Below are 22,414 nucleotides of genomic sequence, written 5' to 3'. Positions count from 1 at the left end.
AGTGTTTAGTTTTTATCTTAAACTGGTTGAGAGAGGTACAGTCTTTAACATGGTTGGGAAGGTCATTCCACATTCTGGGCCCCTTGATTTGCAGAGCATTTCTAGTTTGATTAAGACGTACTCTAGGAATATCAAAACTGTATTTATTTCTGGTGTGGTGCTCATGGGTTCTGTTACAACCTTCTATGAAGCTTTTAAGATCAGGATTGGCATTATAGTTTAGCGTTTTATATATGTATAATACACATGAGAGAATGTGCAGTGACTTAATATCTAACATATTCAGAGATTTGAGTAGGGGTACCGAGTGATGTCTGGGGCCAGAGTTGGATATTGTTCTAATAGCAGCTTTGTGTTGGGTAATTAGAGGACGTAAGTGATTTTGGGTAGTAGAACCCCAAGCACAAATACCATAGTTGAGATAAGGATAGATAAGGGAGTAATAGAGAGTCACCAGGGCAGGGCGTGGTACATAATATCTGATCTTAGAAAGAATGCCCACAGTTTTTGAAACTTTTTTTGATATATTTAGAATGTGTCCCTGGAAATTCAGCTTGTGGTCAATGAGAATGCCAAGGAATTTGCCATCTAATTTGTTACAAATTTGGGTATTGTTTATTTTGAGATTTATATGATATATTGTATATATCATATACAATTTATGATTATTATTGTATAGGAGACGCCACAGACATAAACCCTATCATACTATTAAAAAATACCGCCGAGAATGCGATCAAAATTGCAGGAAAACCCACAGAAATGGAGAAACTCTATATGAGACTCTGTGTCAGTCATGGCCTTCCTCGTGCCTCCGTCACTTGTGGTCGGGGCCGCTGTTACTTGGTGAAGCCTGGAATCAAGGCACGGCTCGCTCGCTGAGACGACAGTAATAGAAACGTTGTACGACCAAAAGACGGAGAGTCATACTTTCCGGTGAAAGCAATTTGCTTTCTCTCACATTGGAGCGGCTTCCTTCGACATTGTGATCTGATACAAGCATGCCAAGCGTCATGTCATCTGTGGCGTGGATGACCCAAGCCCTCGTCCGCGTCGCTGTTAATAATAATTACTTCCTCTTTGTCGGGGACAGGAAGCCTGTGATTTTAGCATGTGATGGGGATATGCTTTTCCATTATTTTTAAAATATTGTTATATTTATCGAAAATCCTCTTAGGTCTACCCCAAGATGCTCCCCACATCAGTTACCTAACTTCCAGGTTAGTTAGGTAACAGAGGCATTAGGTGTAAGGAAACGTGGTCAAACGTTTTGGTCAGCCCGGGAATCGAACTCGAATGCAATGGGTTGTGATGCAACTGCGTTACTCACTCGGCCCACTCTCCTGATTTACCACTCCGGTCAAAAGCAATCCTCGTATCCCAACCAGAAACATACGAACCTAAGCAACCCACCTAGCCTATCGAGCCTATGCACAGAATTTTAGATTGTTGCCGCCGGAGGCGGCTAGTTTATTGTGCACCCCATACCCATCCTGTGAGTGGTAGCGCAAAAAGTATTACAGAGGACACAAAAAGTCTTTATCAGACCTCATCTTAGATTATTACATAAACAATTTAATCTATCCTTCACACCTTATAGTTACAATGTCAGCTAGTTACAGAGAAGCCTATGCACAGAAAGCGTTGATCCGTTACTTTTCGTAGTTCGTTATGGCACGTTCGTTACCATAACACATAAAACGCGACCTATTAGTTGAGAGCACGGGTCGATAAATGTGTCTTTCATATAGGAGTTAACGGGTATTGTCGTTCTTGTGTGAACGCTGACGTAATAAATTCAGACACAGTCAGTACAGCTGTAGGGTTCACGGGGTGCATCCGGTCCTACGATCCGGATGCATCCGCTGCCCATAAATCAACAACAAGAAGAACAACAGTGCAGCTAAGGTCAGATTCAGAATAGCTAGTTCTAAAAATTAAAGTAAGTTACCCATAAAATAAAGGTTTTCTGAAAAGCGTATCTATAGAGGACGTATTATTGGGTAACTTAGTTAAAAATATATATTTGTCTATTTCACTGGAATCATCTGCATTTATTTAAAAATTTACTTACCTGAGGGCTCGTGAAAGTTTTTTTTTTGCAGCTAATTTTAAACATTAATACTGTCCTTGCAGTTACAGGTTCGGCGAGTACACGATTCCATGGGTTTATTAACCTATACGCAGATGATGAGTCAAAATAACGTGGCTGAAGATTATGATGAACAGACCACACATCCGAAAATGGAGACACGTCGACAGTTCTCCATTTTCTGATGTGTGGTTTGGTCATCATTAACCTATGAGTTAGCCAAATATTGGCCAGATATTACCAACCTCACATTCTTCGTCATCTCAAGCCTCCAAGATTAGCTTCGGATATTCTTGATTTCATCAAATTTTTCCGATTTCGGTTTTACATATTGAATCACTCCATTTACAATCATCAGGAATTCTTCGTACCTGTCTGCTCATGGATCTTCAGCTGAAGGTTGGCAACCAAAACTCTAGTGGAGTTAATTATACCACAAAAGGGTTCGGGCTGTCAACCTTTGGTCTACATAAGACCTTACTCACCACAGAAGGATGACTAGCTTTGACTCGACCATTCGGAACTTTCATTCTAAAGAGCTATTAACAAATAAGCCCAAAAAAGCACTAACGATGCACTTATTAGTATGATTAACTTAATTCACGCAGCTCTTGATAAAAAGGAGTTTCCTGTTGGGTTATTTGTGGACCTGCGTAAGGCTTTTGACACTGTCAACCATCAAAACCTTCTTCTTAAATTACATCATTATGGAGTCAGAGGACACTCCCTGCAATACCTCAAATCTTATCTTACTGACAGGCTCCAGTATGTTTCTGTGAATAATACAATTTCTCCCACCCTACCCATCAACATTGGTGTTCCTCAGGGCAGCATACTTGGCCCTCTCCTCTTTCTCATCTACATTAATGACCTTCCAAATGCCTCCCAACACCTCAAACCAATTCTATTTGCTGACGACACAACCTTCATTTACTCCAGTCCTGACCCCCTTGCTCTAAATGCCACAGTAAATACTGAGCTAGAGAAAGTCCATCTTTGGCTAACTGCCAACAAACTCACCCTTAACATTGACAAAACGTTTTATATTCTGTTTGGCAATAAATCCTCTAATCAGATAAATCTCAAAATAAACAATACCCAAATTTGTAACACATTAGATGGCAAATTCCTTGGCGTTCTCATCGACCACAAGCTGAATTTCCAGGATCACATTCTAAATATATCAAAAAAAGTTTCAAAAACTGTTGGCATTCTTTCTAAGATCAGATATTATGTACCACGCCCTGCCCTGGTGACTCTCTATTACTCCCTCATCTATCCATATCTCAACTATGGTATTTGTGCTTGGGGTTCTACTACCCAAAATCATTTACGTCCTCTCATTACCCAACACAAAGCTGCTATTAGGACAATATCCAACTCTGGCCCCAGACATCACTCGGTACCCTTACTCAAATCTCTGAATATGTTAGATATTAAGTCACTGCACATTCTCTCTTGTGTATTATACATATATAAAACGCTGAACTGTAATGCCAATCCTGATCTCAAAAGCTTCATTGAAGGATGTAACAGAACCCATGAGCACCACACCAGAAATAAATACAGTTTTGATATTCCTAGAGTACGACTTAATCAAACCAGAAATGCTCTGCAAATCAAGGGGCCCAGAATGTGGAATGACCTTCCCAACCATGTTAAAGACTGTACCTCTCTCAACCAGTTTAAGATAAAAACTAAACACTACCTAATAAATTCCCTGTAACCTACCTCACTCCTCTATTTGCAACCCATGTCTGTTATTTTTTTTTTTTTTTTTTTTTTTTTTAATCAACACTGTTTGTCAACCTATTGTATTTGTGCTGCTTTTTCAGTCATGTTCCCCCCTTTTTTTATCTTTATTTGTATTTGTTCTCAACACTTTTTATTCTTTATGCTCAATTAGTATTAAGTTCTAGATATTAATGTTTTTCTTGCCCGAAACGCATTGCGTAATAGTGGCTTTAGGCATTGTATGTACTAGCTCTATCTATATATCAATCCATTAATGTAACATCACTTGTATGTATGTACCTTACCTGAATAAACATATTTATTTATTTATTTATTTAATACGAAATTTACATTCTCTCATAAGGCCTATAATGAGGCACAAACATATAGGCATATACAAATGAATGAAGAAGTGTAATTTTCCTGGAATATAACTATGGTATATAGCAATATACACGAGTCAAATTGGATATTTCTAAAAACTGAACAATTTTGGTTAAAAATTGGTTAAGAAATACGACAACAGATGGGAAGAAAAAAATAAAAATTTTAAAGAACACGTAACGTCATATGTAAGACTTAAACCTCGGATAGACTGATAGAAGGATAGAAAAGTTTAGCTATAGCGAGAGCTGCTTTTGTCGTGGCAAATAGATCTTTAGAAGTTTCCCATATATTTATGAAACTTACTGACTTCTCCCTAACAAGTATACAGAACTACTACTGATTTGCAGCTAAGATGACATATCCCTAAGGCTTAACTAAATAGCCTTGTCCACTGCTAGTGACGAAAGGCTTTTTACTTAGCAGCAACTTTTAGTTCCCAGGTCTTCTACTAACTAAGCTATTCCACTACTAGTAACTGGGAGTCTCCTTTAATGTTTGGCATTCGTAGCGTACACACATTTCACGAGGACCGGCATTTTAAAACCCAGTCAGGGATCATAGGGAGCCAACTTGGAGAGGATGCCGCGTGAGAGTATCAACAACAGGTGCTTGGCATTGAATGGCACAGGATGAGGCTTATCACATCTGGTCTTACGTAGTCAAGATATCACGCGTATAAACACCTTACTTGAACCCTTAGTGTGACCCCGTCCTCTCAAATAGGGAATCATATTTTGACATAAATTCCCCCCTAAGGCCAAGAACTGACGAACTCAAATTCGTAGCGGCTCGCAAAGTTGATGTGATGCTCCGTTTTCTATTCGTGGGTCTTCGGTTAGATTGGGTAAAGACAGTTTAGTACATCAGTTTATTGACGTTGTGAGCGCTTGAGAGTAGGGTCGGCACTATCAACCTGCGATAAGTGCTTCACAGAATTGTTTTTTTACGGCTTTCTGATAAGAGCTGTTGATAACTACTACTAGCTAGCTGAACCACATAGAATATATGTACTGTACCATATATGGTACAGTACAGTACGTACCATATATGGTACGTAAGTACTGTACCATATACGGTACGTACGTACGTACTGTACCATATATGTTGCCAGAGGCAAGACATTACAAATGGTAAATGCAACCACTTCAACAATACAAAAACCCCTTTCACCGAGAAACAATATGGGGAACAGAAACCTTAGTCCATCAAGCCACCAGTGTTTTGTACGATACAGTGGGCACCATCCACATGCAGAAAACATCTGCACTTATGTACGCATGCTCATAAGGTTTTATATAGATTCTGGCATGCTGGACTGGTCTGCATGATGTCTGACCCTCTTCACAAACTGGCCACTAGTGAGACTTAAAATACATTTCCTGTTAAAATAGAAATGCGACACCATTCTTCGACATGAAAGTTGTCAATGCATCTAGTTCAACACCTGGCATTGTCCCAATAGCAATATATAATCAATATATATCAAATCCTAATACGTACTCAACAACTGCGCATATTTCCGAGGTTGATTAAATATGCACCCAAGATGTAGACAGATCACAAATGTGTCTCCAATCCTCGAGGGGCATCACAGTTCTCCTGCGATTGGAGTAATCACTTACGTCTTATGGCATTGGGAGCTGCGGACTGGGACGAGGGCCACACTCGCGCCCCCACAACCATCACATTAACAAGTGGTGATCGAGTAAGTGCCAGTCTCAAGCCCTCGTGATGCAGTGTCACGGAGGTGGCACAATAAGTATCAGTTTTCAGCCCTGATAACACATAAAGTGCCAGTCTCCGTCCGTGGTGACACATAAAGTGTCAATCTCCAACTCTGGCGACTCAAAGTGCCAGTTTCCGGCCCTGGTGACACACAAAGTGCCAGTCTCCAGTGTCAAGGTCTCTAGCTCTGTTGATCAAGATATATCACGTCCTTCGTGACCTGGGCTGTGGCCCCTCTAGAGCAGGATGTATATAAGCGAGGAGAAGATGCCTTGAGGCAGACACAGGTCCTCCGCCGCGGCGCCAACATCGTCCAGCGTCTGACACCCATCTCCTTGCTGCCTACCTGAGGTGAGACTGAATATACAGTCTTTAATACACGCTTATGTATTAAGACCTTGCAAGCAAAAGGTTGTTAAATATACGGTTGTACTTCTACTTCTTGGCATAACTGAAGCGAGGGCATGTGGTATCCTATGTGTCTGGGTATGTACCCCTTCTGCTTATTCAACCCCATCCCATGATTTACCACTACGTATAAAATCCAACCTCTTTTCCTAACCTGAAATGTGGGAACCCAGGCAACCTTCCTAACCTATTACTCTGCTACATAGAAAACGTAGATACCTGTGCGCTCTTACTTTTCATAGTAGGCTGTATTTGTATCGTTGGGTTACCGTAGCGTGCACAAGGACGGGATGGGCCATTGCCACCTGGCGTTTCGTGTTTTTGTCACCTAGTCATTTGTGTATTTCTCCCCACCAAGTCCTTCATGTATTTGTTACATTGTACTTGCCATCTTGTTCATAATATAGTTGTTATCGTGTCTCCATGTTCTTGTTAGTTTGTTCCTCATGCAGTTATCACCTTGTCTCGTATTTGTAGTCTTGTGCCTAACGTATGTTGGCTTCTTCATCGAGTAATAGCTCATTGTCCCATAAATTTGTTATTGATTTTGTTCCGTTTTTTTTTTTGTTAAAATTGTCTACACCGCCGGAAGTGCCACTCAGATTTTAAAATACTTTTTAGTTTCTCGTCAGACATGGCGAGAGAACGAGAGAGAGCGAGAGAGCGAGAGAGCGAGAGAGCGAGAGAGAGAGAGAGAGAGAGAGAGAGAGAGAGAGAGAGAGAGAGAGAGAGAGAGAGAGAGAGAGAGAGAGAGAGAGAGAGAGAGAGAGAGAGAGAGAGAGAGAGAGAGAGAGAGAGAGAGATGGGGTTAAATATCTGTTAGTTATGTACACAGTGCATTCATCCTAATATTTAACAATCTGTCGTTTTCTTCACCAATAATTTGTTTGTGATTAATAATATTATGTATCATGTAGGTAACAATATATATAGTGCGAATCATTATATCATGCTGGGACAATAATGAACATGTATCTTTGTATCCTGCTGGGACACTAGTGAACATGTATCATTGTATCTTGCTGGGACAATAGTGAACATGTATTATTGTATCATGCTGGGACAATAGTGAACATGTATTATTGTATCATGCTGGGACAATAGTAAACATGATTTCACCATCAACTTCCCTCCTAGACGCCGTAAGAATACTTCTCAGTAACAGGAAAAGTGCCAAGAATACTCAGTGTAGTACGCTCTGTGAGGCCTTATCGCATGATAAATAGTGACTTAAGTGGTATAATATTGCATAATAATATTAATTTTTTATTAAGTGGTATTTCATAATCGACAGAAGTGTACAAGGCCCTGAAGATGGCGCCACCACTGTTCATCCTGGTGCTGGCGTTGGTGGTGATGGCAGCGGCGCCTCTCCTGGCCGAAGGTACCGCTACATATGTTAAAAAATTCATAACCTATGCAGGCAATGAGTCACAATAACGTGGCTGAAGAATGTTGACAAGACCACACACTAGAAGGGACGACGACGTTTCGACTTGAGAATGGTCCAGGACGGACCGAAACGTCGTCGTCCCTTCACCTTCTAGTGTGTGGTCTGGTCAAAAAGTCATAACCTAAATATTATTCAATCCATGTTTACGCATCAGAATAATTTTTTTTATATTAAAAGAAGAGTTGAAGTTTTAAATGCATTTTAATATTGATCTTAACATACCAGTAAGGGAATGCGAAGATTAAGCAATTCAGAGTCTTTTAAAGACTTTTAAAACCTTTTAAAGACCCAAGCACACTTGCAGCTTTGACTGGGATCAGTTCGTGTGCTCTGGAAGAAGTGTTTGCAGAGCATTGTGAAAGACTAAGGTGCCTAACTTTTCCATCTCAACGGGAGAAGAATGTGAAGTTAACTATTAGTGACAGGTGACCTGGTTACTTCAGCCTGTTAATTTGCCAGGTCTGTAGGACTCTTGCTACAGCTTCTGGTTCTTCTGCTCGAGGGCTTGCAGGCGTTCAAGGGCGTGCAGACGTTCAAGGGCGTGTAGGGCGTGCAGACGATCAAGGGCGTGCAGGCATTCAAGGGCGGGTAGAGCGCTCAGCGGGCGCTGTTACATATGACAGTCTGTAAGCTCGTGGAGAGAGTTTGCAACCACACTTCCCCTACTTTAATCATTCAAACACTTGTGTTAGTGATTTGGTAATGTAATCACATGTGATTAAATGGACTGCTAGCGGCCGTGGAGTGAGGACGTTTCCGACCCTCCGTGGCTGTTGGAGTTGTTTGCTGTTTTGGTCGCCAGGTGGTGTGGGCGTCCGTGCCCTACCAGTTTTGTTGCCTGCCTGGCTGCGTTGACGTGGCAGTGCTGACATGGGGGGCCATCTTCCTCCTGTTCAGCGTGTGCACTCCGTGGGCCTGGAGTTCACTTGTAAGGCTGGTTATCCGACCATCGAGATGGTGATGTGTGACATGCTTCGTGTCCCGGTGGAAGCTGTTTACGGTGTGGAGGTAGTTACGGCCCATCGGGTTGTTATTAAGTTCGTGGGGGAGGACGAGTACCGGGACTTCCTCCGTCGGTACGGGGGGCGTACGTTGCCATTGCCAGACGATGCCGGCTCTGTGGCGATTTGACCGCAGTGGTGCCCTGACTTATGTCAGTATCCATGGTGCGCCCCTGGAATTCCTTGATGACCTCCTCCGGCGTTACTTCGAGGGTTTGGTACTGTTGTCAGCGTGCGGGTGAACACGCTCTCCTCGGGGCGGTATGCTGGGAGGCGTACAAACATTCGCACGGTGGGGATGCGCCTGCGGTCGGATATACCTTCTTCTGTCCGGCTTATGGGATACTACGTCCGGGTGTATTATGCCCGGCAGCCTCGTACCTGTTTCCGGTGTGGCTTGTTGGGGCATCAGGCTGCCGGGTGCGCTGAGGCCCCTGCTGCTCTTGTCAACTTGTTCCGCGACGAGGATTTCCCGCCGCTCCCTCTGGAGGCAGTCTCCGGTGATGTTGATGAGGTGTGCGCGTCCCGTTTGCTGCTCCAGCTTCCCCGGCGGCGCCTGCCGTTCCTCCGGTTGTTGCCGTCCCTCCTCCGGTTCTTGAGGTACCGTCGGTTGTTCTGCCCGATCCTGTCGCTGTTCCAACTGCTCCCGTGGGCCTTCCTGGAGCCCCCTGTGTGACGTCGCTGTCTTCTCCCTCGTCTTCTGATGCTGCGCCTGGCCCTGTGTCCGTGACTCGGGTCCCGGATGTGCTTGGTGCTGGGGTGGCTGCGGAGCCTCTTGCTGTGTGTGGCCCGGTTCCCCCTGTGGTAGAGGCTGCTGCCGTTCTGGCGTCGGTTCCTTCGGCTCGTGGTACCCGTGTTTCTGGGTCACTTACCGGCTCTGACGATATCCGGCCGGTGCCCAAACGTTCCCGGCGTTCGTCTTCTTCCTGGGCCGACGTTGGTGACTTCAGTGACTGCGGGGCTTCGGATGTTGACAGTGTGGATACGGATGCGTCGATGTCTCCGCGGTTCGTGGTGGCGGAGGTCCATGTGCCTGCCGGTGCTGGTGCCTGTGTCTCGGACGTGCCTTCGGTTCTTTCTCCGCCGGGGGACTCTCCACAGTGGGGGGTGGTGGCTTCCGCTGCCAGGGATGGTGTGGACTCTGGTGCTGGGCGTGGCCTGGTGGTGACGTTACGGAAGGATGCGCGCCGTGCGGGTTCCCTGCTGTCGTCTGGTGGTGTGCCCGGGGCCGCGGGTACCCCTGTGGTGCGGGTGCGCGTTGGGGCCCTGGGGGACGTGTTGCCGGCGTCTGTGATGCCACCGGGTCACTGGTCGAAGATTGCTGAGTTACAGCTGTCTGACGGACCGGAGTGTTTTCATGGTGGGCAAGTTCCCTTTCTGTGGGGGCGAGTAGCAACTTCTCGCCTCCTGAGTACTACCATCTGGGTCCCCAGTTTGCAAGTGTTTGTTGCCCTGGTTCAGGATGTTATGGCGTCCCCGGTGGATGGACGGGACCCTTTGCAATGGGTGTTCTGGGAGGCGTTTAATGTACGGTTCCCGCGGGCCAAGTTCCCGGGCAAGTATGTGCTCTGATTTCCTGTGTATTTGCTCTATGACATGTTGTGTGCCCTTCTGGCTGTTTGTTTGCCCTGTTCTATTATGTGCCTCTGCCTCTCCCTTTGTGCGTTGCTTTGCCATGTGGCATATTAGTTTCTAGTGCTTGGCGTCACTCGTTTCGCGTTTTGGCTTGGCGTTTCGCCTTTCCTGGCTTTGCGATTCACCCTTCACGGGTACGCCGGGGCGCATCCGATCCCACGATCGTCGTCGCCCCTAACTCAACAACAACAACAACAACATGTGATTAAATCACATGTAATGTAATCATGTGATTATCAAATGTGCGAATAAAAAATATAAATATAGTTTGTCCTCGATAAAAGCCAGACGTGTATGAATACACTCTGGCTTCCTGTCCCCCGACACAATGAATTAATTATTATTTTAAATACGCGGAGTTAATAAAAGAGACGCTATTTTTATAATTATTCAAGAAAAACTCAAATTAATAATTGGTTGGTGTAATGCCCACACATATTTATACTCCACAGATTTAGATCATTGTCTGGGGCTATCATCATGCATCCACGGCGGCCAGTTTGTCCCTCACGGCACCGTGTTGGCCAACCTTCCAGACAAGTGTATGAGGATTGTCTGCGACAAAGGCTCTGCTGTGCCCGAGTTTGTCGGCGATGAGAAGGCTTCTGGCTGTAAGTTGATTTGTTAAGTGTAATAAGCGCTCTCTCTCTCTGCGATCCTTCTCCGGATAAGAGTGGTTGTGATCTTAACCAGACTCTGAGTGGATGTAATCTTCCGCAGGTTGTGAGTTCCGAGGGAACATCTACCAGCCGGGCCTAGTATATCCTGCTGGCTGCGCCAAGATGACTTGTGAGGGCGGCAACTGGAAGCCCACGGGAGAGATTGAGACACATTGTGAGTACTGAATGTCCTGTTGTGAGTACTGGATGGTGGGTTGAGTACTCTGTGGTTAGTTTTGTGTTGTAGTACCGTGCCTACTGTTGTACATTTGGTGAAGGGTGAGCATATCATGATTCAAGTTTTCTAGGGTTGTAAGCACTGAGAGGCAGGTGGATAATAGTGTTGAGCCACAATAGGTAGAAAGAGTGTTAGAGCACCTTTAAACATGTGTTGGGGGTTTGTGAATTCTTGGAGGCAAGTGGAGAGTTATTACATGCACCAAGAGGTAGGTGGAGAGTGAACGTATGCACCAAGAGGCAAGTGAAAATGAGTTGGTTAGTTCCGAAATGGATTGTGAGTAACGGGAGTCAGCTCAAAATAGTTCATGTCAAAGATCAGAATAGCAAGTGGAGATTATCTATGAGTGAAGGAACGAAGATAGAGAAGAATTTTGAATAACAAGAAAGCAGGAAGCTTACTTTCTAGCATATGTGTTTCCTTCTTAATGCAGCAATAGGGAGTGAGAACAATATAGTGGCAGGGGAAAGTATTTACTTGAAGTTCAGAGTGAATTTCCCACCGCAGGTCCGCAGTGCGAGGTCTTCGACGACCCCCACTTCTGGAGCTACGACCGTCACAGGTTCGACTACCACGGAGACTGCAAATACGCCATCTCCCAGAAAGGGAACAGCATTGATCCTGAATACGGCATCTTCGCACAGTTCCAGTGAGTTTCTTTGCGAAGCAGTCCTCTCGAGGCATAGTTCAGTATTATATATTTCCTTATACATAGCTACACTAAAACAAAATGCAGTGGGTGAAAAATATATGAACGCATTGAAGTGTTGAGAACGATTTACTCAAAGAGTGACCTTCGCCAGGCGCTGCTACAACATGCCCTCTTGCGTCCAAAAGACCACCTTCAAAGACAACCCGGAGCTTCAGATTGAGATAGGAGAATGGGGACTCGCTTCTCCAGGCATTTTCAAGGTGAGTTTACATTTCCAGAGCACGAAACATCTGATTATGAGGAAAGAAGGGCCAGACTCATGGCCGGATACGCAGTGATATGTATGTTTTTATACTAGTGGTTTTACACGTGTGGAAGCAAACATACAAGCAGGACTGTGGATAGATAAATCAATAACAATTAAAGGTGTTTTGTAGGTACTAGAAAATAAGAATACAGGAACTTACTGAAGGCCAATAGGCCCATGCGAGGCATCTACTATTAGCATCCATCAACACTTATATTTGTCTAACCTACGCTAATAATAATGCAGTGACAACAAGTTCTTTGTCACCTAACAATGTGCTCAATAATTTTACAACCCTATCTCAAGGCCAATATTTATCGAGATCTTTTCTAAACGTATCCAGTTTTTATCCATTTTTCTTACTGTCCTATTTTGTGTTGATATATTTAGCCCCCTTTTAATGTCTCCCCTTGTTATACTCTTTCCTTCACTAACATATTTCTGTCATGTACGTCTTCAATCTTCGCTTATCTGTAGAATGTAAAATTATTTTGTTTACTCTTCCTTGAACTAGAGGCTTTTGTTGCCCGGAATTAACTTTGACATCTTTCTCTGTTCGCTTCCTATATAATTACTGTCCATTCTATAGTGCTGTTGGTATAGTATTGATGATAACCTCCCTGTATAGTATTGATGATAACCTCCCTGTATAGTATTGATGATAACCTCCCTGTATAGTATTGATGATAACCTCCCTGTATAGTATTGATGATAACCTCCCTGTATAGTATTGATGATAACCTCCCTGTATAGTATTGATGATAACCTCCCTGTATAGTATTGATGATAACCTCCCTGTATAGTATTGATGATAACCTCCCTGTATAGTATTGATGATAACCTCCCTGTATAGTAATATGATAACCTCCCTAACCATGTACCTCTACCTGTAAAGGTAGTATTTTGTAAGACACAGTTTCAACTACTTTGCTTTAATTTCCGAACATAATATAAAGAGAATTATGTTCTCTTATTATATATAATTATTATGTTCATAAATAGAGAGAATGTACAGATAAACAAATTATCACATGTGCATATGAAATTGTTTTGGTATTTCCAAGAGATCTCTGGACCAATCAAGAGTCTTCTCCACACGGTCATTACTTATCACTTCAAATAAAACAAACATATCAATATTAATTCTTTGAAGAAGGTCAACATCAGCAGAAGTTTAAGGGGGTTTCCAAGCCCAATGCGTCTTACATCAATTTCCATTTTTTCCCCATAGAAACTTGTGAGAACTGATTTTTGCTCATAAATCCTTATTAATTACCAGGATTTTACATTACTGCGGTTATTCTTACATAGTAAAAAGATAAATCTTGCTATTATACATACAAAAATATTAATTGGAAGAACTTTGGAGATGTGTGGCATCATTGCTTACAAACATATTTATAAAAAGTGTTAAGTACAGAGATGGTCTTCGATTTTTTTATGGTTTACTATAATATATTAACGATTTTGTTCGAAAAATCCCGGAGAAATATTCATGTCTAAATCAAAATAATAGCTTTCCATGGTGAGTTGTGATTGTATAGTGTCGTAGGGTGGGTGTGAGTTGACCCTCATGCCCTACTTTAGTATAATTGGCTACTATTACGACCACAAACAACTCACATTAAGTATGAAATGCGGGTTTGATTGTCCGTAGAGTGTTTAACCACATTTTGTTCTGCTGTTGTTGATTTCCTAGATGTATGCCTTCCTAGTCATTTATTGAGGTATTGTGATTACAAATAGATACAATTATTAGGCCTGGATTATTTTAATATAGTTCAGTCTAAATTGTTTCTGAATGTACCTCATTTTTTGTATTTACTGTTTGGCACAATTTTATTTAATTCTCTGAAATTTTTTCCTGTTCTCCCTCCGTGAATAATTTGTGTATATTTGTGAAACAATTTTGTGTTCTGCAGATTCGTGCAAACGGTGAAGAGATTGAGGTGCCAGCGGGTCCCTACGCCCAGAGGGTGACCGCCGGAGGAGTCAAGCACAATGTCCTTGTCTGGCGCCAGGGAGAATGTCTCAGGATTCTGGGCTCTCAAGGTCTTGTGGTAAGTCTGGCGCCAGGGAGAATGTCTCAGGGGGCTCTCAAGGTCTTTTGGTAAGTCTGGCGCCAGGGAGAATGTCTCAGGGTGCTGGGCTCTCAGAATCGTAACGTGAGCCTGAGGCTAGGCAGAGTGCCTAAAGATGTTGGTGAATGGAGGTTTTATGGTAAGTTTAACGAGAGGGAGAGTGCCTCATGGCGCTGATCTCTGAAGGTCTTGCGGTAAATCCACTTAGGCTGCATTATTTTTAGTTAAATCTAAATTAAAATAATACATTTTTATACAATAATCTTGCTTCTTATCGTACATGTATAGTTTCTTTGTTATTATTTTCTACCGCAGTCGTGGCCACAATTACAATGCTAGCCAACATATATATACATTTTCTTCAATCCTCCATGTACAGGGTTAGAGATCTGTTAAACATATAGTTCAGTGATTTATAGAACAATCAACCCCAGAAGGGTGCTTTTAAAATGCTAATCTAACCTACAAACATAAATTCATTAATACACAGATTTACGTCTGGTCTACATAAACAGTGTTCGCGGTGTCGTCTTCTTATGGCTCCTTCTCATTCTCATGTAATGCTAATGGCCTGGTCGCGTCTTCTGGTTTTAATCTTGATTTGAGTGGAATAATATTTCTTTATAATCCTGCAAAGTTGTAATATGAAGGTGCTTGCCAAAGATAGCTTTAGACTGTCAGATTGTTATACCAGTCTCCACAACTCTCGCCATGTCTCCATGACTGGTAGATGCACCCGAACCTCTATCTCGATAAGGGTCACATCTATATTTAACAAATGAGAGTAGATTATTACCTAGGGACCCTTTGGGGGGCCTTTCCTGCTACCCTTTCACCACCTCCTTTCACTACTGCCTTTTCAGCTCCAGCACTGCAAGATTCGCTTCGACGTGTGGGCCAACCCTAATCTTCATTCTGAGCTTCGCGGCTTGTGTGGTATTCCGGACAAGAACACTGGCAACGACTTCACTACTAGGAACAACGTGCCGTACAACCCTACGCTCAACGCCCCTGCTGTGTTCGCCGAGTCCTGGAAGGTGTATTGTAATAAGTGCAGTGTATTGTGAGCAAATCACGGCTTAGTGTAATTTTAGGAGCAGTGAGTGGCGGAAAACTGTCCTGCAAAAGTGCCATTTTACACCATAGAGAGCTCCTGAGGGTCGAACCTCACACTGACACATAATTGGGGGGGGGGGGTGTTCAACATGTGACAGACACTATGGGGGTAGAGCTAAACTAACCGCAATATTATGCCTGCAGACACCGGACCAGACCAACCCCGCCTGCACAGCCGCCGGGAGACGCAGGAGATCCATCAACAAGGTAAGTTAGAATGTTGTCTGCTGAGTGACAACTAAACTGTCGTGGGTTGAATCCTGTTGACCCGTCAGTCCTTGGCGTATGGGGAGAATGGGTTGGGGGGGGGGGGGGAAGACCTCGATAACCCTATTCGGCTTCTTGTCTCCCAACAATGGTGAGCCATTGTAATGATAACTAGGATTTATATCATGTCATAAATCAATAGGATAAATGGATATGCTTTAATCCTTAAATTTATTCTTTATAAACTATATACTGTCGATAATTTATACATTTTGGAATTTCTAATCATATGCGGATATTGCAACTAATTAATTTTGAGCATCAAGCATTTATTTGCACTAAATAAAGATAATAGAAATTAGTTTTCTTCTCTCAGTGTTCCAATAAAGCACTGCAAATGAGAAATTAACCAACACCTTTTATTATATACAAAATTTTATTGGGAACTATGTTAAAAGAATATTTAATTAGAACTACCGGTATAATAAAATATTTAATTTTTTCTAGTTTGAATACCTTTTGTTGAATATTTATTTAATCCCTTATCATTATATATATTCTTCTGTATCCTTAATTAAGCTTAGATTAAACAAAAAATCAGTAATACTATTAAAACTCCACAAACAAATATTACAGGATTGCTGTGGAAGGTCCACTCTCTTTATTATGTTGGAAATTGCTTCTTTAATAAGTTGTCAAAGAATAACAGGATTTTTTCTATTTTATCTACAGGAGTCTCAAGCAGCGTTCAAACAATGCCAGCAGGACAATGTTTCATGGAAGAGAATGTTGGCACTGTGCCAGCAGACTGTTGGTGGGGCAAAATCCAATGGCCAGGGTGCCTCTGGGGAGCTCAGCCAGGTGCTTGTGGGTAAGACTACCACCAGGGAATAGTCAGAGTCCCTCCATGGAGGTCAGCCAGGTGCTTGTGGGTAAGACTACCACCAGGGAATAGTCAGAGTCCCTCCATGGAGGTCAGCCAGGTGCTTGTGGGTAAGACTACCACCAGGGAATAGTCAGAGTCCCTCCATGGAGGTCAGCCAGGTGCTTGTGGGTAAGACTACCACCAGGGAATAGTCAGAGTCCCTCCATGGAGGTCAGCCAGGTGCTTGTGGGTAAGACTACCACCAGGGAATAGTCAGAGTCCCTCCATGGAGGTCAGCCAGGTGCTTGTGGGTAAGACTACCACCAGGGAATAGTCAGAGTCCCTCCATGGAGGTCAGCCAGGTGCTTGTGGGTAAGACTACCACCAGGGAATAGTCAGAGTCCCTCCATGGAGGTCAGCCAGGTGCTTGTGGTAAGACTACCACCAGGAAATAGTCAGAGTCCCTCCATGGAGGTCAGCCAGGTGCTTGTGGGCAAAAAATCCCATCAGGGGGATGACCAGAGTGCCTCCGGGGAGCTCAGCAAGACTTGTGGATAAGACTTCCGTCAGGGAAAACAGAATTAAAAGTAAAACATAGAGTGGGAAGATAGAAACAGAAAGATAAACACAGAAACAGGGAGAAAGGAATAGAAGCTGATGAAGCGATTGAGAGAACTTGATTAAAATACATTCTAAGGAGAAAAAACAAATACGAATTATATGCCATGAAAATGAATATTGGGTACAGAGACAATGTGAGCATTGACCATTAGCCTCAACACCACCTTTCTCCTCTCTCTCTCCCGCCAGATTCGTGCGCCTTTGACCTGTGTATGATCAGCAAAGGCTCGCCAGACCCGGAGAAGGACACTGAGAAGTGGCTGGGTGAGGTGAAGGTGATGACTAAGGAGCGAGTCTTCATTGAGACTATGGTTGTGGGTGAGTTAAGACACGTGATGGAACCTTTACTTAGGGCAAAGTTCATTTGTATAATGAATTATTATTACTTGTTTAAATCATTACTGGAATAGTTAAATGATAATTATATCATGCATGATGAATGATAATAATTATACTACTACTAGCACTGATAATAATAATAATAATGATAATAATTGTATTGCCTTTAGTTCACTGGAATATATATATATAATCCAAGTGCTTTTTTCGTTAAATATTACTGAGGTAGACACCTGACAACAGAGGTAGACTGATGACGTTTCTTGTGTCAACAGAGTGTGACCGGGAGAAGGGTCAGTGTGAGGACCTGCCTAAGGAGGTCGTAACGACACCCAACCGTCAGTATAGTGCAACTTATCTAAAGTGTTAATGAAATATATTCCTAGTAGCTATATAATTATGTGGTTACTTCTTTATGGATGTTTTATATTGTAGGTTCGTCTTTGCACTTGCTTGAAAAGTCGAGTATGTAATGAATGTGATTTAATTATTCATTCTTACTAGTAAACTTGTACTTAAATATTTAACTGTTTGGATTATGTATAATATTATATAATAACCAGTCAAACTAACAAACAAATTCAGGTTTCCCTTCCATAACTCTAGGTAAACAACAGATGAATTTAGATTTATCTTATCATAATCAGTTAAACTAACAGGCTAACTCAGGTCTTTCTTGCATAACCAGTCACTTTGGAAGATGAACTCAGATGATACTTAGCATAATCATTCAAAATAGTCCTCTTAGTCAGAACCATACGGCACTACGGGCTCACCATAGCCCGTGCTACTTGGAAGTTTTTGTTCCAGGTAGCGAATCTTTAACAACAAACCTCTTAGTAGGAATATTATATTAATTAATCAAATTAATATTTTCTTACAGCCTGTACGAATCCCATCGACTTGATCTTTAACCCGGGATGTTTGGGACTGCAGCCAATTCGGCACTTCCTCCACAATTAAAACCACCACTTCTTCCTGGTGAGGCTCCATGAGTGTCCACGTCTAACTTCGCCATTATTTCACTTTTAAACTGGAAGAATTACCTGTCATGAATTTTTGTTTTCACATTGTCAGCCATATAAGACTTAAAAAAACAAACTTCCTTAGTTTTCAATCTCTTCGTGTTGCTTGTAATGTTATTGTTTTCAATTAAAATTACTAACACTATACAAAGGACTAAATTAAGATAGGTTCTTGGAATTCCCAAGATTTGGAATCACTCATTATATTTGCTGACTTTTCATTTACAGTTAAATGCATTGTTAACGTTGCAAAGAGCTTAAATCATATTACACATTTGTTCATGTCTAATGCAAAGATCATCAAAATGCGTTGCAGAGTAATTTTAAATGAATTTTCATGCCAATTATAAACACTATATTCTAATGAAAATTAAAAATAAGTATAATAATATAATAGGATTAATATCTGAAAGCAGAAAGCCATTTAATATTTCTTTTCAGCTTTATCTTATCCATATTATGTCCCATTCAGAACATAAAGTTAAGTTTCGGTCTATAGAATAGACATAAATTCACTTTAGTACGTGGAGATAAGACTGATAAAATTAATCTTTGGAATTAGATACCTCGCTTACGAAGAGAGATTGAGAAAGCATTAATTGCATTATCTAGAAACGCAAAGAGTATAACAAATCTAGAAATTCATTAACTAGAACTCTTAAAGGTATATTATACATATACCTTTATATACACACACACACGTGTGTGTGTGTGTGTGTGTGTGTGTGTGTGTGTGTGTGTGTGTGTGTGTGTGTGTGTGTGTGTGTGTGTGTGTGTGTGTGTGTGTGTGCGCGCGCGCGTGTATGTATGTATGTAGTAAACAAAAGAGGTCCCAGGTCAGAGCTCTGGGGGCGCTCCACTTGCATTAGTTTTCCGCTCGGACTTAAATCCATTTATGCTAATTCTCTGTTTCCTTTGAAGCAGAGACGGATGAGCTATTGACGGACCACATGGCGTCGGGAAGCTCGCAAGTGTGAAGACCGAAGAGATGCTGTAATATTTAGATACAAGCCCCTGTAATATTAGACCAAAGACCCGTAAGGTGCTGTAATATTGGGATACAAGCCAATTCATTGCTGTAATATTAGGATACAAGCCAATAAGGTGCTGTAATAATTGGATACAAGCCAATTCAATGCTGTAATATTAAGATACAGACCCATAAGGTGCTGTAATATTGGGATACAAGCCAATGGAATGCTGTAATATTAAGATACAGACCAATAAGGTGCTGTAATATTGGGATACAAGCCAATGCAATGCTGTAATATTAAGATACAAACACATGGGGTGCTGTAATATTAGGAAGGAGTCCAAAGAGGTATTGTAATATTAGGATACAAGCCCACAAGGTGGTGTAGTATTAGGATGCAAGTCCATAAGATGCTGTAATATTAGGATACAGATCTATAAGGTACTGTACTATTAGTATATAGACATATGAGTTACTGTAGTATTAGTTTGCAGGCCCATGGAGTGTTGAACTCTTAGAATACATGTTAATGGGGTGATGTGTAGTAATGGTACATATCCCTCATTAGTACATATAATCAAGTGCAGCCTCCAGCCTGTGTGCTTCTGAAAAAGTACTGTTTAAGTGGCCTAACCTAACCTAACCTAACATTAACTAACCTAATCTAAAGTGTAAATGCACATGTCAGCATCATATTAGCGGAGAGCGCATTCATGTTGCAATTGTTTTCGTTATATAGTCAGCAATTTAATGTGAAAGTTTAAATATTTTTGTTCAATAAAGTTAGATATTTACTCTTTATATCAGGCTGCAAGATTCTGTCACCTAATAATGTTTATATACAGTTATAAGTGAAGTTTCTCTTTCTGTAAAATGCAATTTGAAAACTTTGGTCTTTTTTTTCATCCTGATTATGTTACCAAGTTAAAGTATAATGTCTTTGTTCACAAGTTATTATGACAAGATAATGCGCCAGAAAGGGTCTGGCTCGCCTTTGGGTTACTGGCGCTGCTGTTCCGGAATATTACTGCTTGATGTAACTTGTTCAGTTGTAATAATACTTTGTAAGCGAATCTATAACGTTTTAACGTTTGCAAGCGTAGGAAGAGTTGTTTTTGTGACAATGAACGAAGATTGTGTTCAACTTATGGGAGGTCCCTTTAATCAACTGGGCTTCCACTCCCCCCTTTACAGAGATAAGGAACTTTACCAGGATAAAGTTCATACCCATTATGACTATATAGCAGTAGGAAGGGTTATGAACACAGACTATGAACTGGGATATGAGAACAGAGTCAGAGAACGATGCCCAACCGTTTCAATCATCGGGGATCGAACGCCAACCTTGCAAAAAGAGAGGCCGTGGCTCTACCCACCATTCCAAGTGCAAGGATCCTGTTTGACATACGTAAAAGGCATGTGGTCTCACTTTGTGGGGCCACAAAGTGAGGACTTAATTCGATGAAATAACTATGCCCAAGATTACCACCAAGTGCCGTCGGGATGTTGGAGATATAGCTTCGGCTACCAACATCTTTTGTACGGTCACGGTTGGTCAAGTGATTAAGGTACCATGTACGCCAGTTGCATAGTGCTCCTGGCTGTCTGGGTTCAAATAACTTCTGAGGTGTGGAGTCTTCAGTTGCATATATGTTTGGGGACCATTCAAGCTTGTTCGCATATATATATATATATATATATATATATATATATATATATATATATATATATATATATATATATATATATATATATATATATATATATATATGTCGTACCTAGTAGCCAGAACGCACTTCTCAGCCTACTATGCAAGGCCCGATTTGTCTAATAAGCCAAGTTTTCATGAATTAATTGTTTCTCGACTTCCTAACCTGCCTAACCTAACCTAACCTAACTTTTTCTGCTACCTTACCTAACCTAACCTATAAAGATAGGTTAGGTTAGGTTAGGTAGGGTTGGTTAGGTTCGGTCATATATCTACGTTAATTTTAACTCCAATAACAAAAAATTGACCTCATACATAATGAAATGGGTTGCTTTATCATTTCATAAGAAATAAATTAGAGAAAATATAATAATTCAGGAAAACTTGGCTTATTAGGCAAATCAGGCCTTGCATAGTAGGCTGAGAAGTTCGTTCTGGCTACTAGGTACGACATATATATATATATATATATATATATATATATATATATATATATATATATATATATATATATATATATATATATATATATATATATATATATATATATATATATATATATATAACAAGAAGGAGAGAGCCTGGTGTTGGAGAGTCGTGCATTTTTAAATTATTTTCATCTGCCGACAGAAAAAACTCCGTGTTATTACATTCCTTTGGTTTCATTGTTGCCTTCCCTGAACCCGTGCAACAGTCACCACCCACACTCACCAACGTGCAAGTTCACGTGCAAGGGAACTGGACAAAGTTCCCTTCCTCCACTAAATTTCTAAATTTTACTTGTACTGTAGAAAGAAATCTATTAATTAGAACATAAGTAGAATGATTCAATGCAGATGGCCTACTGCATTGAGCTATATTTCATCAGTTTCCAATCCTAATGTAAATGTTTGGTTGTAAATAAATATTTTCTTGTTTGGTGTTGTATCAGAACGATTTATTTGGTAACTGTGGACTCAACCCGTCCTCGTAATAGAACGCTGTATTTTGACGTATACTCTACCTAAGGCCAAAATTGTCGTCCTAGAAAACAGTAGCGGCCTGTGAGATTGACATACTGTCCAGTTTTCTGTTTTTGGGTCGTCTGATAGGTTAGGATAAGGGGCACTTTAGTACGACAGTTTCTTGACGTTGGGTAACTTTAGGAGGACAGGCTGGTGAGATAGCTATCAGCTGGGTCTTCTCTGG

The 22,414-nt window shown here is 41.5% G+C and overlaps 1 protein-coding gene across 3 annotated transcripts; it reads left to right on the top strand.

The window, feature by feature from the left end:
• The first annotated feature begins 5,902 nt into the window (after positions 1 to 5,902).
• LOC123765710 (otogelin-like protein) lies at positions 5,903 to 20,405 on the top strand. Of its 3 annotated transcripts, none has more exons than XM_045754403.2 (14): positions 5,903 to 6,289; positions 7,641 to 7,730; positions 10,888 to 11,046; positions 11,156 to 11,269; positions 11,840 to 11,981; positions 12,136 to 12,244; positions 14,214 to 14,351; positions 15,236 to 15,409; positions 15,633 to 15,695; positions 16,428 to 16,566; positions 17,371 to 17,499; positions 17,796 to 17,858; positions 18,404 to 18,501; positions 19,467 to 20,405. In XM_045754403.2, the coding sequence occupies exons 2-13, from the start codon at positions 7,661 to 7,663 to the stop codon at positions 18,481 to 18,483; spliced, it is 1,380 nt and encodes a 459-aa protein (XP_045610359.2). In that variant the 5' UTR covers positions 5,903 to 6,289; positions 7,641 to 7,660; the 3' UTR covers positions 18,484 to 18,501; positions 19,467 to 20,405. The 3 variants fall into 3 exon arrangements, 2 of the variants coding, with proteins under 2 accessions (XP_045610359.2, XP_045610360.2); XM_045754404.2 differs by having other exon boundaries at positions 6,097 to 6,289; positions 19,470 to 20,405; XR_011230656.1 differs by lacking the exons at positions 17,371 to 17,499; positions 17,796 to 17,858; positions 18,404 to 18,501; positions 19,467 to 20,405 and adding an exon at positions 17,044 to 17,053 and having other exon boundaries at positions 6,161 to 6,289; positions 16,428 to 16,983.
• Positions 20,406 to 22,414: the final 2,009 nt, after the last annotated feature.

The sequence above is a fragment of the Procambarus clarkii genome, chromosome 37 (assembly GCF_040958095.1).
Source record: "Procambarus clarkii isolate CNS0578487 chromosome 37, FALCON_Pclarkii_2.0, whole genome shotgun sequence".
Classification (NCBI taxonomy): domain Eukaryota; kingdom Metazoa; phylum Arthropoda; class Malacostraca; order Decapoda; family Cambaridae; genus Procambarus; species Procambarus clarkii.
This window is presented reverse-complemented; position numbering and strand designations above follow the sequence as displayed.